The 17004-nt window shown below is 43.1% G+C and overlaps 1 protein-coding gene across 5 annotated transcripts in view; it reads left to right on the forward strand.

Moving 5' to 3' along the window:
* Window positions 1–16215, forward strand: part of sh2d3ca (SH2 domain containing 3Ca) — a 47539-nt gene extending 31324 nt beyond the window's left edge. For 4 of the 5 annotated variants that reach the window (XM_068705837.1, XM_068705838.1, XM_068705840.1 and 1 more), the window contains 11 exons: window positions 4699–4827; window positions 7274–7423; window positions 8535–8812; window positions 9865–9992; window positions 10115–10490; window positions 11793–11922; window positions 12081–12196; window positions 12486–12657; window positions 12771–12882; window positions 12986–13192; window positions 13930–16215. In XM_068705837.1, coding sequence (XP_068561938.1) covers window positions 4699–4827; window positions 7274–7423; window positions 8535–8812; window positions 9865–9992; window positions 10115–10490; window positions 11793–11922; window positions 12081–12196; window positions 12486–12657; window positions 12771–12882; window positions 12986–13192; window positions 13930–14105 — 1974 coding nt within the window. In that variant the 3' untranslated portion in view covers window positions 14106–16215. Of the gene's footprint in view, window positions 1–4698; window positions 4828–7273; window positions 7424–8534; window positions 8813–8947; window positions 9026–9864; window positions 9993–10114; window positions 10491–11792; window positions 11923–12080; window positions 12197–12485; window positions 12658–12770; window positions 12883–12985; window positions 13193–13929 lie in introns of all 5 variants that reach the window. The other variant, XM_068705841.1, reaches the window with a different exon arrangement.
* Window positions 16216–17004: the final 789 nt, after the last annotated feature.

Below are 17004 nucleotides of genomic sequence, written 5' to 3' on the forward strand. Positions count from 1 at the left end.
TACCCCCAAATCACCCAAATCCAGATCCCCCCCCCTCCTACTGTCACCACCACTCCCACTCGGGGCGTTACCATGACAACGGGGTTAGAGGCTAGCCCACGGGCTGAAACAGAAAGAAGATGCATTCTGACATGAGCTGAGATCTAAGTGCTGCAGTGTGTTCAGAAGGCGTTCCTCTCTGCTGCTTCTGTTGGAATGTGTTCCTCTCTCTCTTTTTTTACACTTTGCATCCATGCTGGTAAATGAGACTCTGTTTTTTTTTTTTGTTCCTCCCCTGCAGGTTTTTATACTTGTCAGCAATTATCTTCCATTTCATTTCTCATTCATGCCCTCACTCCTGGAGTTGTTTGTTTTCAGTCACTTCCCTATGAATTGCTCAAGGTACTTGCCTTTTGTGCTCCTTCCACAAGAATTAGCAAACTAGTTCAACCACAAACGGCAACATGCTGATTTGTGCCGGAGCGAACACTCTGCCTCCCGCTGTGTGGTGCATTGTGAATACCTGTGGCTGTATATTTTTGACTCCACAGTGAACCGAACCACAGTAATGAGATGGTTTTAGTTGAATCCTGCTGTAATGACTATTCAGATTGTTTGTTGAATCAAATAATGTCCATGTTTCCACTTTATTTGAGAACTGCAAACCCTGCATACTGCCGCAGAAAACAAAGAATACAGCAAGCATGCAAAATGGACAAAGAGATAAACATATGAAATAACCAATTTATCGTGGAGCAGACAACAGAACAAAACCAAGAGCAGCAGTACACACACACAACGTGCTAAAAAAAAAGGCGTGTGCGTGCATAATATATGTATAAATATGTGCATACATTTAGAATTTCTCCCCATTATCATCCCTTTCATTTATTTCCCTTTTAAGTCCATGTTTTTTCCCTCACTGATCTTGAGTGATAGCGGTGTCAATTTTCACTCAGGGAGGGGGTGTGTTGAAGTCATCCAAGGAAACTGTCTAATTGGCTCACTGTGAGGAAAAGAGGCTCAAATGCATGTTGGTGTAAATTGGGCGATGTATCACACTGTCTATCTATAACTCCATATTCACACATGCACACACGCCCCTAACCCCCACAGCCTATTCCCTGACTCACCCCCATCCATTCGATGTATACAGTACCCCCACCGTTATGAGGAATGTCTCGGAGCCAGCCTCTCTAGTAACAGTGCTCTGATCCTTGCTGACCAAAAATAGAGCTCCAACCATTAACAGTGCCCCCCATGTAGAACATGGACACAAACAAACACACACACACACACACACACACACACACACACACACCAATCACTTTTCCTCTCTTTGCCCCCCCCCCCCAGGGGAAACAAAGTCCTGCATCAGCTGCTAAACTGCCTAAACTCTCTCCTCTGCTAATGGGCTACCTGTCTCCCTGCGTACAGTATCTGCCTCTCTGTCTACATTAATGACTTTTTGTCTGTCTGTCTTCCTGAATGTCTGATGTCTTGTCTTTATGCATTCTGGTTGTTTTGCGTGTCTGTCTCTGACATGTCTGCTTCTGTGCCTCTTTGTTCATGGATGTGTTGACGTGACATTCTGTGTTACCCTGTATCTATGCCGTAAGCATCCTCTGTCATGCTAATGCTCTGGATATACACACACAAACCTAACAATGACACACAATCATGTGCTTGTTTGCTACTCCTGCACCCACAGGAAATACACAACAAAGTAAATAAGGACGTCTGCTTGAATTTGTGTCTAATGTATAATGAAAGTAGTAGCAGCAGTAGCAGACGCAGTTACAGTAGTAATACTAGAAATAACACTACGTTAACAGAAGTGAGGAGGAGTATTTGTACCACAATTGATATACTATTAAGAGTGGTTCTAGTGGTAAAAGTAGCAGTTGAAGTAATAGAAGTATTTGTTAGTATTTGGCAGCATTGAATACTATGAGTATTGGTAGAAATCATCATTCTGCAGTATCCGAATAAGCACTAATATTAGTAGCAGTAGTGGTATAGTACACCGTCAGTAGAGTCACTACATGATGAAAGATGGAAGACGCTTCGTCGCACACCTACAAACAAAGGAACACAATATGTTGCTATGGCATCCAAGGACTAAGTGTAGTGGGGGTACAAGAGTTAGATTAAACCCAGTCGTTGTAATTAGAATATAAATATCATACCGGTCTTTGTCGATGTCTCACGTTGGACGTATTCCCTTTGTGTCGTCCCCTTTTCTCACCAGTCAACACATTTCTCCTGAATGTAGTTCTATTCTTTATTCTCACCTTCTCTGTGCTCTCACATCTATACTTCATATCTGCCCCCCCCCCCCCCCCCCCCCCCCTCTCTCTCTCTTTAAGAGGAGTGTGTGTCTGTCATGGCAGCACAAAAGAATACATATTGATATTACCATGGGATGGATTTAGATTAATGGCTACCAGTATGTGTGTGTGCGTGTGTGCTGGAAGCATACTTTCAATTTCGCTCATATGGAATACAATAAAGTTGATGTTTTTTTTTTTCTGTGTCCTTGTCAAATCACTTTTTCTTCACCGCTTCTGTATTGTCAATCCATTTTTCTCCCCTCTTTCAATGTGTCCCCCCTGATGTCAGCCTATTCCATGAACCGAATCATAAATAGAGCCCCTCTGACATTTCAATTTTCCCCATAACCCTTCACACACACACACACATATATATATATATATATATATATATATATATATATATATATATATATATATATATATATATATATATATATATATATATATATATATATATATATATATATATATGCACACACACACACACACACACACACACACACACACACACACACACACAATTATACACACCAAGTTCATTGTTGAGCATCAGTTCAGTGGCAGGCCTCGCCTGGGTTTCCAGGGAGACAAGGAAAAGCAATAACGGCACACTTGACCCCTCTGCACTTTTATTGGCCTCTTCACGCAGACACACACACGTACACTCACACACCTCAAATCTAATCTGGGAGTGAGCGAGCCCCCCCGGCAGTATTCCTCCATCTTCCCCTGAGGGTTGGAGAAGAAAGGATGAAGAGAAATGGAGAGGAGCAGGGAGAGGAGGAAGTTAATAATTTCATCCTGCAGTGACCTGGAGACGATAAGATCGATTGTTTGGCTCTTGTAGTCTCCTCATGCCACACACACTCATGCGGGAAGTTGAAAACGCACACACACAGACACCCACCCACACACACACACACACACACACACATACAGATCGTCAGAGTTTCCAATCTTCGCTCACACCCTTTTACGATGTCTTTGCCTCTGTGTCACACACATTCGGTAAAAGTCTAACAACTTACTGAAACTTTATGATTTTGATATTTTGAGCAGAGAGAGAGGAAGATGAACGGAGGGAAAAGAGTGTGAAGGAGAGAAAGAAGGAGGAAAACATTGAGCCTGAGAGAGAGAGAGAGAGGGAGGGAGAGATTGAAGGAAAATATTAGGAGGAACGACAGGGTAGCCGTAGCGACAAGGCTGTGTACTGTTTATTTTGGTCCCAGTCTCATTTCTCCTCATATTGGCAGAGTTGAAATGATTTCCTTTCACTGCTTATTCCTGTGTGGATTTCTATTCCTTTCGTTTTGAGGTTGTTTGTGTGAGTTTTTTGTTTGTGTGTCCCCTGTTTGCCTCATCTAAGTCATCTCTCTGAACCCAGTCTTTCCACAATCATCGGTTGATATGGCGTTGTCACGTTACATCAAGGTCCCGGTGTGGGATTTCATGTTTTTCTTTCCATACCCACTCAAATAGTTCCTGAGTAGATCATACGCAATCTTCAAACGTTGTATTGCAATGCATTCATTTATTTATACATGTATTGTGCACAGTTTGTTTGTGAATTCAAACAATGCTGGTGTCAATATCACCGAAGCTCAAACGCTTTATATCATTATCTCATACACACGTAGCCTGATGATTAGTTGTATTTAAATAATCATGAAAGTATTCAGTGGAATTTATTTTCATGTTTAACAACCCAGATTTCACCCCAGTGACGTTGTTTTTGTGCAAACAGAAGTATGAAGCTTTGAAATCTGATCCATTTGTTTGTGTATAATAATGCCAAATACACAGACACACACAGCAATGTGTATCTGGTGTTATTACAAGCCATCCTGAGTGACCGCACTCAAAAGATAAAGCTAGGTCTCCTCTGTGCATGAGAACAATAAGAGTGTACTCATGACAATTTCTGCCTCTTAGTAATCAGGTCAGGGTCGATTGGATTGTTCCTTGTGTGTGTGTGTGTGTGTGTGTGTGTGTGTGTGTGTGTGTGTGTGTGTGTGTGTGTGTGTGTGTGTGTGTGTGCGCGCGCAGTACACAGTGTTGCTTCCCTGCCGTGTTGCCTTCTGTAACACAGGTGTGTATTTGTGTCAACAACTCTCTGCTGTATCTAAAAACCGTACACCCATGTTGCAATATTGTACCTGATCTATGTCTATTTTTGTATTGTAAATTCCAAATTATGTAGGTATAAATATATTTATTTTCTACAAGTCTAGAGATCCTAATCTCTATGGGACGTACCTGAATAAATGAGTTGTATCTTGACTGATCTGTGGTCATTTACACATGAATCCACTGAAGGGACCCTCCCTTGTGTAAACTGACTCCCGCTGATGTCCTGTTGTCCTCTTGTGTTTGTTCCACGCAGTTCTCCAAGGAGAAGTACCTGCTGGAATCTCCTCCCGAGAAACTCCGCAAGGAGCTGGAGGAGGAGCTGAAACTGAGTGCTGCTGACATCAGGAGCCATGGCTGGTACCATGGACACATACCCAGAGAGGTAAACACACTGTGGACACGGTGCGCACGCACAGCAGAGAACATGGAATTAGTCCTGAATGGATGTTTGAGAACAGATGGGAACACTACATCCAAGGCAATAGACCCTTGAGGTAATGCACTTCCTGTGCACATTATGGCCCAGCACATGAGTAGCCTACAAACACACACACACACACACACACACACACACACACACACACACACACACACACGCATGCAGGCAGCCCTATGGAGCCATATATATATCAATATATATGAGCTGAAATGATAAGTTGATTCATTGTTTTAGTATCAATGAAAGCTTAATCTGATCAAAACTACAATAATTCTCAGTTTTCAAATCTGAATATTTGCTGCTTCTCTTTGTTCCATATCATTGTAAACTGAATTTCTTTGAGTTCTGGACTGTAGGTCAGAAAAAACAAGACATTTGAAGGCGTCACCATGGACTGAGAAATGATATTGGGCATTTTTTTTCTTCATTCTGACAATTTACAGACTAAATAATGAATCAATTAATTGAGATCTGTTTTATTGTCATTGTAAATTGAATATCTTTGGGTTTTGGGACAGAACAATCAATTTGAATAAGTCATTTCGGACAACTTTTTCACTATTTTCTGACATTTTTGAAGCTATACAATTAATCGATTAATTGAAAAAGTGATCTACAGATCAGTTAGTTGCAATGTCTTTCCACTATCAGGCTAAACTTTCATACTAAATAACCAAATAACAATAAACTTAATCAGACAAACCTTAAGTTAAACTTCATGTCACACTCTCTTAGTCCCAGTGGCAGAGAAATAGATTATTAATGAAGATGTATTGATGCTGTTGTTTTTATTTCACACATGTCATGATACATTTCAAAAAGACATGAGATAAAAGTACAAACACAGTAGTGTTTATGTGTGGGTTGATGTGTCTGTCAACCAATAGTAGTAGTTGAGTGATTCCTTGGCCAAAGTCTCTGGCATTGAAAGCACAGTTTAAATGCGTTACACACAGAATGACACTGATTACTGAATCCCATCATCTGTCACAGCTCACTAAAAATTGCTTTAGCGTACATAAGGAGGGGAAACTCTGCCAAACAGACAGCTGTGTGCGTCGCCGATGTACGCTGTTGAGTGTCACAGCTGGTGACTGAGACACAGATACACACAACAGACCTGCACCCACCCACACACACACACACACACACACACACACACACACACACACACACACACACACGGCATGCACATGTGGAGGGCACTCGTTCATAGACGCAAACCCCGTCTCCTGATCAACCTCTGCTCGCTGTCTCACTCACACACACATAAACACAGACACAGATTCAAATCAGCCATCTGTGAGTCTTTCCTCTTTTAATTTACATAAAATATTCATTTATTCATGGTTTGCTCCGGTGGAAACTTGGGGAAACCCTGAGCCCTGTGGGTACCAAAACAATACTTAGAGATTAGACTTCACACACGTGGCTGGTGCTGTACATCCAGTCCATCCTTCCTGCTTGTGTTCTTCCTTCTGTTAGTTCTTCTTCCTTTTTAAAGTGAAGACTTCTTGTTCATGCACAAGGCATTAAGTGTATGCACCAATGTGGCTTTCCTTTTGTATATATTGTGTTCCAAACCGACAGTGTAAAACATGATATATTCTTTAAGGCAGTGAGTTATCAGATTTAAAGAAGCGACTAAAACCCTGCACAACAGAATTGTGTTTAGTTATGGTAGAGGTAAAAGGATGCTGTGCTTGGCTGGAGCTTTTGATCTTTGTATATACTGCCTCCTGCTGGTTTCTGAAGGTCTGTTTACCTTGTGCTGTGCTGCATTGCATATTTCATGCCTTGTTTTCCTGTGTAGAGTCATTTGAACATGTCACACCTGCAGCCTTCGTCATCCGTCTCTATGCACGTAGTTTGAAAGGGAACACCACTCGGTGTGAAATATGTTTCTCTTTTCCTACATTACTACGACTACGTCAGTATTTGCGATCTCCTCCCACAGACACCAGAGACACGTTGCAGTGTTTGGTATCAGCAGGATGTACATGAATGGGAGCTTGTTTCTTCAGGGGTTGCGTGTTTTGTCAATACATTGAAAACAACTTTAATTTCAATTTTTACAATAGTGCTGAACTCGATAAAACGTGTCCTCAGAAAGCCATTCCAGCCATTGTCGCTGGTATTGCAGCCATCATTGCCGATTCAAACTGCATAGCAAAGACATTTTTGGCAGGAAGAGAGATAGTTGTGTTTGTTCAGAGGAACAGCAGTCCTAAGGCATTGTTATAAATAATCATGGTTCTATAAATTCAATTATTCAACAATGGTGTCAGACACTAAATATTCACACACATGCTGTGGCTCAGTGAGCCAAGTTAGCTTCCAGCTCTTTGTTTTGACTAACTTTCAATCATATACATATTCCTTTCTCTAGGTGTCAGAGACTCTGGTTGTACGTAATGGAGATTTCCTCGTGCGTGACTCTCTGACCAGCGTGGGTGACTACGTCCTGACCTGTCGGTGGGACAATGAGGTGCTGCACTTCAAGATCAGCAAAGTCCTGGTCAAATCCAATGAGACCAAGGTGTGTATTCAAGGCAACGGAGATGAATCTACTGTTGCTGTCTGTTATTTAATGCCAAAAGATGAAACAATCAAACCTTCATCAACATTGCATGCTTTTTCTTTTTTACTTTAAGTACGTACTGTAGCTGCCCTTACAAAGTCTGTGCTGTTGAATGCAGTGTGCGTACATTTGGGACATACTACTCCGTCATAACGTCGCACCTTGAACACTGAGTGCTCTGTCATCGGTCACTGAGGGTTCTGTCAGTGAGCCGTCATCAGTCTGTGCTCTCTCGGTGGCTCTGTCCGTGTGATATATCTTCATCTGTGCAGAGGATTGTGGGTCAGAACGGCCACAAAAGCTCGCTGGCTTTCATAATGCAAAATGCGACCAGATGCAGCAGGACATCCTGGTATTTTTACATAGTGTGCAATGGCTCATACTAAGCCTTTTACTGGCATCTTTAATAGTATGGCCGTAGACGTATTTGAACGCACAGTCCCCTCTGGTTAGAAGCAGCAACTAATAACTGTGTGGCCGGTGCTTGAGTCAGCACAAATCCGGAGCACTGGCATTGGAACAGCCATTAATAATGCTATTAGTCACACCTGTGTTTGACCTGTCAAAATGTTCACTGATGTATTGAGTCTTGACTAGTCTTTACTGGCCTTTATAGACATGACCGCGTTGCCGATGACCTCCTCCTCGTGTCTCACCCATCATGCCGAAATGTAATGACTTTTTTAGCGTCGTTATTTACGCCTGTGTTTGGCAACTCAAGATGTATCCTCCATTAGAAGAGGCCTACTTTCTCTCGTCGCTACAAGTCGTTACAGGCTAATTTGGTGCAGGTGTGCCACGTTGACCCAATGTTCCTCTCTTGCTTCTCTGTCTGCCTCTCAATTCCCACCCTGCCCACTGATTTATGTTTCATTTAGATACTCCTGCAGTGTTTAAAGTGGTCTTAAGCACCGTAGATATAATAGAATTTAAGAGGAGCAGGAGCATTTTGTGCTCCATTCTTAAAGAAATATTGAGGGTAGGCTCCATTTCCGGAGTGTTACAATAGAAAATACCAAAATCGGAACAAATCAAACAAAGATGTTGTATTAAACTCCTTCCTCCTCAGGTGCAGTACGTCTTGGAGTCCGACAGCTTTGACTCGGTCCAGGAGCTTGTGCGGTTTTATGTTGGCCAGCGCAAGCCGGTCTCCCAGTCCAGCGGTGTCCACATCTACTGTCCGGTGAGCAGGACGCTCCCTCTGCGCTACCTGGAGGCCACCTTCGCTCTGGCCTGCAGCAAGCAAAGCTCCGCCTACTCACCATCCAGTCAGAGGGGAGCGTACATCAAGAGACGAAGCGTCACCATGACTGATGGGCTGACGACGGAGAAGATGATACCTCACAGGTGAGCCGGGGTGGCTGTGGTTGTTTTTTTTAGTGGCAGACATGCAACAGCTAAGCAGGCAATTATAAAACCCTTGTTCTTTTTTTGCAGTCTTCATGATATTTCATTCTTGCTTTATGTTACATACATGATCAGTGACTCAGACAGTCCCAGTCCAGTTAAGACACCAGTGGCACCACCAGAACCAGAGCCGGAACCTGTGCCCAGCTGCAGGTTGTCTGAGTGTGTATGTGTTGACACTAGTGTTGTGTTTGAGCACCAAACTAGTGCACTTTCCTCACACATTCCTCAAGTCCCCTCACTTCACAAACACCGTTAGCACCTCCCCTAGTGACGAGCGTCAAGTCCTCCTCGTGTCCCCGGAGTGAAGTTGCTAAATGACTCGTTCACTTGGCCACTTCTGCACTAGGATCACTCGAGTTTCAAACAGAACAAGGCTTTTTGAAACTTGAATCTACAAAGAAGGAGCAGACAAATATGTTTGTTCAGTGTGTGCACAGCGGAAGTCAACGTTATCCTCACTGGGAGTATGGAAAGGAGTTGAGCACGCTTTTAAAGAATGCAACAAAACCAATGCTAATGACTCACTGAGCTCTAGAAGGCAAAGATGTGAAAAAAATAGATTTGGGCATGATTTTTGAAAATATTTTCCAGAGTTAATGCACTCAAAAAAGTGATAATGCACCGTAACCTTAACGGATGCACCTTACATTAGTTCAATGTTCACATTTTGCAGTTAATCTCTTCTAAAGAAGCCACACTGCTGCATTCTCTGCTCCTGCTTTAAGGTCCTAAAATGGTTTTAATTCCTGAATAACACATGAGTGTGTCATGAAGTAGAATGATTGTCTTCGAGGTTGCACCAGCTAAAATGTCTCCCACTTCTCTCACCCTAGCCTTTGCATCTGTATTGACACCATTCCTGTCATCTGAAACTGATAATTGTGACACCCTGAACTGTACTGCTTTGTGAGGTTCCCCTCGGTGCCTTGGCGGATGTTAAATCCATACCCACAGCTTTTACAAATCCTAAAAATGCTGTGTGTTTGCAGCCCGTCGACAATCCACCACCATAAAGACGCGATGCGGAACTGTGCGATGAGCATGGACCAGATTCAGGAGTATCGCTGCACCTTGTCACCTGTTGGGGAAACCCCACTGTCTCCTGCATATAGTGCTAGTAAGTGCCAGACACACACACACACACACACACACACACACACACGCATGGAGACAAAAATAAAAGCTCCCACTCACATTCACAAACATGAGAGATAGTGAGAGTCTTCTCTCTTTCTTCAGTCACCAGGCAGAGAGCCCACTCAAGCGGGAGGGTCCTGGCTGTCGTCCCGCCCTCCCCCCAGATGCGTCGTTCCAGCGACCCTCAGCTCAGCCCGTCAGCCAGTAGCAACCCTCCAGAGCATCCCGCGCATACCTCTCACTCGGCGCACTGCACGCCCGCCCAACATCCCGGCTACCAGTCACATTCGTCAGAAACGGCGGGGAGCTACTGTGACCTCAGACCTTGCCCCGCTGGGCCCCCTAAACCCCCGACGAAGAGCTACGTGGAGCGATTGCGAGTGGAAGAAGGGAGGCAGGACGGAGCGAGGGTGGAAGGAGAGGAGGGGATGTTCAGCGCCCCACAGGTGGAGACGGCGTCCTCGTTCAGGCCGTCCAGGTACGCATACACATACAGTACAAACACACACACAGGATTAGGCTTCCAAACTCGCACCTTAGGGTGTTTCCAAAGAATCCACATCTCTTTTAATTTGATTTGGAGTACTTTGTCAAAAGAAATTTACAGAGAGTGAGTCTGTCTTAGCACTATCTCTCACTTTAAGAAAATGACCATAGATGGGAAGTAGAATACAAAGACATTCATGAACTAATTGAGGAGTATGTTAGATACATTGAAAAAACTATACATTTAGAATGTTGCTAAGAAAAAGGACACAACAGCTCACTATTTTCTATGCACTATGCTTTACTGTAGCGGTGAGAGTCACTTCTGCATGAATCGTTTTATTCTTCTCTTTGAGAGAAAAATGACACTGATGGAGAACATTTTAATTACAGTTTTTAATCAAGTTTCATTGTCAAGTTGATAAGGCCAAGCGTACATTTAAGGAATACTTGTCATGTCCATAGGAAGAAGAGAAGGAACAGAAATATGGCCTTCCTGTGTATCAAGTAACTTCATGGCTGGACTTTCGGCTCAGTCAGATTGATGATCGGTAGAAAACACTTTCACTGCGGAAGGGAGCTAAAAAGAAACCGTGGAACACACAGTTAGAGCTCATCTTTACAGCAGGATTAATTTAAATGGGTGTGTTCGAGGGTCAGCATACCTGCTGACATTTGGTCATTGAGGGCAAACATAGTGAAGTACAGCTACAGTATGAGTGAGCAGAGAAAACAGCAGAGGATCCTGTGGGAAATAGCCGGAGGGCAGACTTTGTGCTGTGGTCAGAGACACTGTGTTTTATTGGGCTCACAGTGCCAAGGGAGGAAACGGTAGATGAGGCTTGTCACATGAAAATGGTCGGGTACACCGAGTCGGCAGCGGCGATGGAGCAGGCAGCAGCTTTGGACACATAAGGGTCCCCTGGGGATTATTGTCAGTGTTGACATTAGTGGGGAAATTGGTAGTAAAGGCAATTTATGATTGAGGCGTCAGTGTGTGCCTGTGACTGGCACAATGCCACTAATGTTTGAACTAGTGTTGAGCGTCGTTCGGTTTAAAATATATACTGTGTGTTTGGTTCGGCTTGCTGATGTATTAGTCCAGTTTGTTGACGTCCAGAGGCCTTACATATCCATGGCAGAGGGTTGGATCTCTGCCATTTGTTAGTAACTTGGTTCTTATTGCTACATGATGAACTTAAAGTCCTAACTCTTCTTTGAACCAGACAACTGGACCACCGGATGAGCCTGCCCGGTTTAAAATGTTGATCTTAACAACAGTCTTCTCTTGCAGGTACGAGTCTTGCCTTATGCCAGCTGAGAATAAGCCTCTGGAGATGTCGGTGCTGAAGAAAGTCAAAGAGCTGCTGGCTGAGGTGGATGCAAGGACCGCGGCTAAACACATCACCATGGCGGACTGCACGGTATGCATAAACACACATGTAAATGTATGCAGTTCACAGGCACGCACACAGACTTACACATGCATACAAAGGCCCGTCTCATTCACACATGCTTGCATACTCACATACAGCCAATGCACAAACGGCAAATGTCTTCTCTTTTTTTTACTCTTGGACAGGTGGCTAGAATACTAGGTGTAACCTCAGAGATGCAAAGGATGATGGGAGTGTCCTCGGGGTTGGAGTTACTGACACTACCGCATGGACACCAGCTAAGACTTGACCTACTGGAGAGGTACAAACACGCTTTGCTTTCCCACTGTCTTCCTTTATACATCACTCACTAACTCCTTCATTAATTCCTCTATTGATTAGCTGCACTCTTCTGTTCTTACCCTCCATCTCCTCTCTTCTCTTTCCTCCTCTGTTCTCATCTTGTAACACACAACTGTCTGCCACAATGGGAATTTCCAGAGTGGCTTTCAAAATGGGCTATGACTCAACACCCTCCGCTTCCCTATCAGCAGCAGTAATTAACTTGTATTGATTTGTTTTGTTCAATAGCACGTTCTTCTTTCTCTCAGGTTCTACACCATGTCTATCATGATGGCAGTGGACCTGCTGGGCTGCACGGGAAGCACAGAGGAGAGGGCGGCACTGCTCCACAAGACCATCCAACTGGCAGCGGAGTTGAAAAGCAGCCTGGGCAACATGTTTGGCTTTGCTGCAGTGATGAGAGCCCTTGAGCTGCCACAGGTAAGAGATATACAGATTAAAAAATAAAGAAGGTAAAAGTCACCATCATTCACAAAAACATTTTTCAAAGGTTTGCATAAAAAATGTTCTTGTTGCGTCATTCGTGGCCACAGATTTCCCGCCTGGAGCAGACGTGGGTGACATTACGCCAGAGACACACAGAGGGCGCTATTCTATATGAGAAGAAGCTGAAACCTTTCATGAAGAATATGAACGATGGCAAAGGTGAGACCCTAGTTTAAATGGTTGGTATGCATTTGCATTTTTCATTGTGCAAAAGTGTGCATTTATTTACAATTCTCAACTGAAAACTCTCCCGTGATCACAGAGTCAAATGCCCTCGCCAACACTTCCTTCCCCCACATCATCCCCGTCCTGTCCTTGCTGGAGCGGGGCATGGCGGTCGGGGAGGCCCTGGAGCCCTGGGAGAGTGCCGAGGTGGGAGTAGACGTGGTCATGTACCACCTAGAGGCAGCGCGGACCATCGCACATCACGGGGGGATCTACAGAACCAACACTGAGACCAAAATGCAGGGTAAGGCCAAGGGCAGTCTAGAGACAGCATCTGCCTTGTTTTAGCATGGCTTTAATAAAAGTATATTTTCTCTTCAGCCCTTAACCCCCAATACTATTTGGTTTGCACTCATTAATACAGTCAACATTGTTAATTATTTCATCCACACCGACCTTAAGAAAGTATGAAAAGAAACCATTCTCCCTGGCGTTGGGTTACATCTCATGTGAACGCTTTGCTGTTAATGAGTGTGTTCAGTTTCGCTGATTTGATGTAATGATTGTGTGTGTGGTTACTGTGTTAACTGTATTGACCCCTAATACCTCCCCAATGATTCTCAGTTTGAGGCCATTACTACATTATTGAACAGTGTGTCAATAGCTATCTGCTCACATCTCAGCGCCCTGTTATATCTCACTATCGATCAGCCTGACCTCAGTCTGCTCCCCTCATTGATATCTCTATGAGCCGAAGTTAAGATGCTTTCTTCATACAAAACGGGTTCAGCTCCAGATGTTTTTGTTCCAAAAGCTATTTTTAGTTCATCTAAAGGGTAATTCATTAATTGAATGGAGCATTTCGGCATGGATGTTCATTGTTTACCCTGAGAGCATAGTCACATTTCTGGAGTGCTTTTAATAAAAATGTCTTCCCAGATACATTTTTATCTATTAGAAATGGAAGAAGAGACACTAAAGTAGTGGTCAAAAGAAATTGTGATCTACAAATAGTAACTCATAAACTCCTCTCCTCTCCAGGATTCCAGGAGCGAGCAGAAATACACGAGATCTTCCAGACCGAGTTTCAGATGCGCCTCCTGTGGGGCAGCCGCGGCTCTGAGGGCAGCCAATCGGAGCGCTACGAGAAGTTCGACAAGGTTCTCACCGCTCTCTCACACAAGCTGGAGCCTCCTGTGCGCCACAGCGAGCTATAGCACCTGCCCCACCAACCGACATCTCCGAAACACCCCCATCTGCACACACCGCTCATTGTGCTATGGTCTGGTTTTGCATCGTAAAGGATGATGTGGAAGAGTCCAGCGAGAACACTGAGGGGGGGGGGGGTTGAATGAACGGAGCATGTGCAGTGAGTCAAGCAGAAAAGAGGGCCTCACTTATAACACGTGTTGCACTCAATGTTCACTTCTCTTTCTGGTCCTCCCTGTGGACTTCCTCAAGCTAAGTGGAAAAGAAGATGGGGGGAGGAGGGCGACCCGCTCCTCTGCGTGGTACAAACAGTGACACGTGTACGGTGGCCCCCGAGGGCCAGACAGAGCTGCAGAGTTTGGCTTTGCTCCAATAAAACAGACTCTCTTGTTTCAAACAACTGCTGTCACACACTGTAGCAGGAATGCTAACAATAACTTGCATAGCTCATATAAAGATGTTTTGTCTCTGTGAGTGAGAGTGTGTCTGTGCGCCTGCGTATGTTTGTTTACATTCCTTCATTTTTTTGTGTCATTACTGTTTCATGTCTTTCTTTTTTTTTGTCTTATTTATTTGTTACGATCAAAGGATATTTAAACATCGTGGACGTTGCTTCACCGAACTCATGTGAATCTGCCAGAGCTTATTCTGAGGGAACCATATTCATAAAACCGTATTAATTATGTATCAAGCTGTCCCATTGAATCCCATTAAAAATGTATCAGGCATGCATTAATAAATGTGTCAGAAACATTTGCAGAAGTAATGCAGCAACTTCAATACGAGGGCTTTGCGAGTTGTTAAAGATGTCAAGAGGACAGAGCGACTTCCCTCTGTTGTAGCTGTTTGACTCATACTTTTGATGTCGTGTTTCTTGTGCACATAATTTAGCTCAAAGCGGCACTAAGAGACGGAGGAATGGGATGTATACTCTTTAAATTTAGTTCAAGCAATGTTTCACTTATTCAAACATATGTTTCCGTTTAAGTTGCAGAAATAATTGAAATGGTTGGTGCATGCAGCTACAAATGTTATACAAAGTAAAATGTTGCTTTAAACTACTAATTCAAATATAACAATGTGTCAAACTTGTGAAATATGCAGATGATGATAACAGTGACGATCTTTCAGGTCTGTAAAATATCCACATTGATACCAAACAGGCAGAGAAATCTGTTATTTGTCTTCTTTTTTTCCCCAGTTTGAAAACCAATGAATGATAAAAGAGGTTCCCAAACTGGGGCAAATAAGGACACATGGACCACAGCCCTGCTGCAGGGAATGTCTTTTGGTTGTATGTTTTGAGTTTGTGTTTTTAAGCAATAGAGCTAATCCTTTTATTGCTATGGGATGTTGTTGTGGATGACTGTTCCGTGTTAAATCATTCCTGTATTATCAGCATGTGGGCCTGAGAGGGCTGGAGCCGACTCTCAGAGCTGTTCAATCATTTCATCCGAGGGCTGAGGCCCCATTCACAAAATCCACTTTTTTTGCCCCCCCAGCATCATCATTTAAAAATGTATATTCTTTGTTCTCTCTGACGATATGAACCAAAGTCATATCAGATATCAATCAATCAGAAATACTTCTAAAAAGTACCCCTCGGCTTGATAGTTGCATATCAGAGATTCTGTACGGGGTGTTTGATTGTCCTGCTTTCTAGTCTGAGCCTGGATCAGATCTTGAGGTGAGGAGCCATGTGCTAGATCCCACTGTGGTCCAACAGGGGGCGATCTTTAGTTCTCAAAACACTGAATCATTAATTGTAATACAATATAACAGGAAGACCTATATACAAAAAAACACATGTATTGTGTGTTTTGAGACCAATGTTTGATACCAATAATATTAGATATGAAATCTACAGGTTTGGGTTTGATATCTGATAACACAGATGATGAAAAGGTGATGATGCGATACGTTTTTATTTGTCCTCTGTTGAATGCTGTACAGGAATGCTCTGTGGATACTCCTGGTTTTTTTATAACAGGATTGCGTGAGATGAACGTGAAAAGCAAAAAGACAAGAAATGTTTCAGGACTGATCTCACACATTTTTTTTTACGAACTGTACAAAGCAATTCACTGTTTTTCAAATAAAATAATTGCTTGTGTGAAAGAGTTTAGTTTTGTTCAGAAAAAAAATTCCAAAATGAAATAGTTTTACTGGTATCGTTTTGTCTGGTTATCCTATATATTTCTCATAATCACCAAATCCCATGAAAAGACTTCAATGTCTGATACAGCTTATTTCTCTGTGACTTATTATTAGAAACACATCAGTGAGCCACACTGTTGCTCCTGACGACACGAACATATCTACTGATGAAAGTGGGAATGTATTGAGAGACGAAAAACATTTGATTTGGTCTTTTTATGACATTTGTTGACAATAATTATAAGAAAACTAAAATAACCAGAGAAAATAAGAAATATATAGATAATAGATGTAACATTTAAACTATAAAAACACAAAGGGTTTCTCTCTATGTATAATCTTATGGTAGAAAAAACACCACCACTGAATTCCAATTACTTAAAGGTTTTAGCTTTGCTTGCAATGCACTCAAGTAACCAATAGGAGGCACCATATCACTATCAAAGCCAAGCTGACCCTTCTCTTACACACAGTTATCCCTAGTTATGAACACCCTGGTTCCTGGTCCAGTTTAGGTGGCCAGGTCCTCCTCAGGTAGACGACAGCATCTTTGCTAGTCCACCAGTTTCTTGGATCCTGCTCCCTCCTGGGCACTTTAACTCCTCTATTGGTGTTAATGTTCATACGCATTTTAATCTGCAATGTGTCTCATGTTTAACTGAAAATGCACCGCATGAAGTGAGCATGCGTGATGTGAGAAGCATCACACATTGTTTTGCAGACAGACCCATGGTGGTGGCAGTGGGAGGG

This window comes from Cebidichthys violaceus, unplaced genomic scaffold, assembly GCF_023349555.1.
Source record: "Cebidichthys violaceus isolate CVI_PGR_0920_01 unplaced genomic scaffold, fCebVio1.0.p SCAF_12, whole genome shotgun sequence".
Lineage (NCBI taxonomy): Eukaryota > Metazoa > Chordata > Actinopteri > Perciformes > Stichaeidae > Cebidichthys > Cebidichthys violaceus.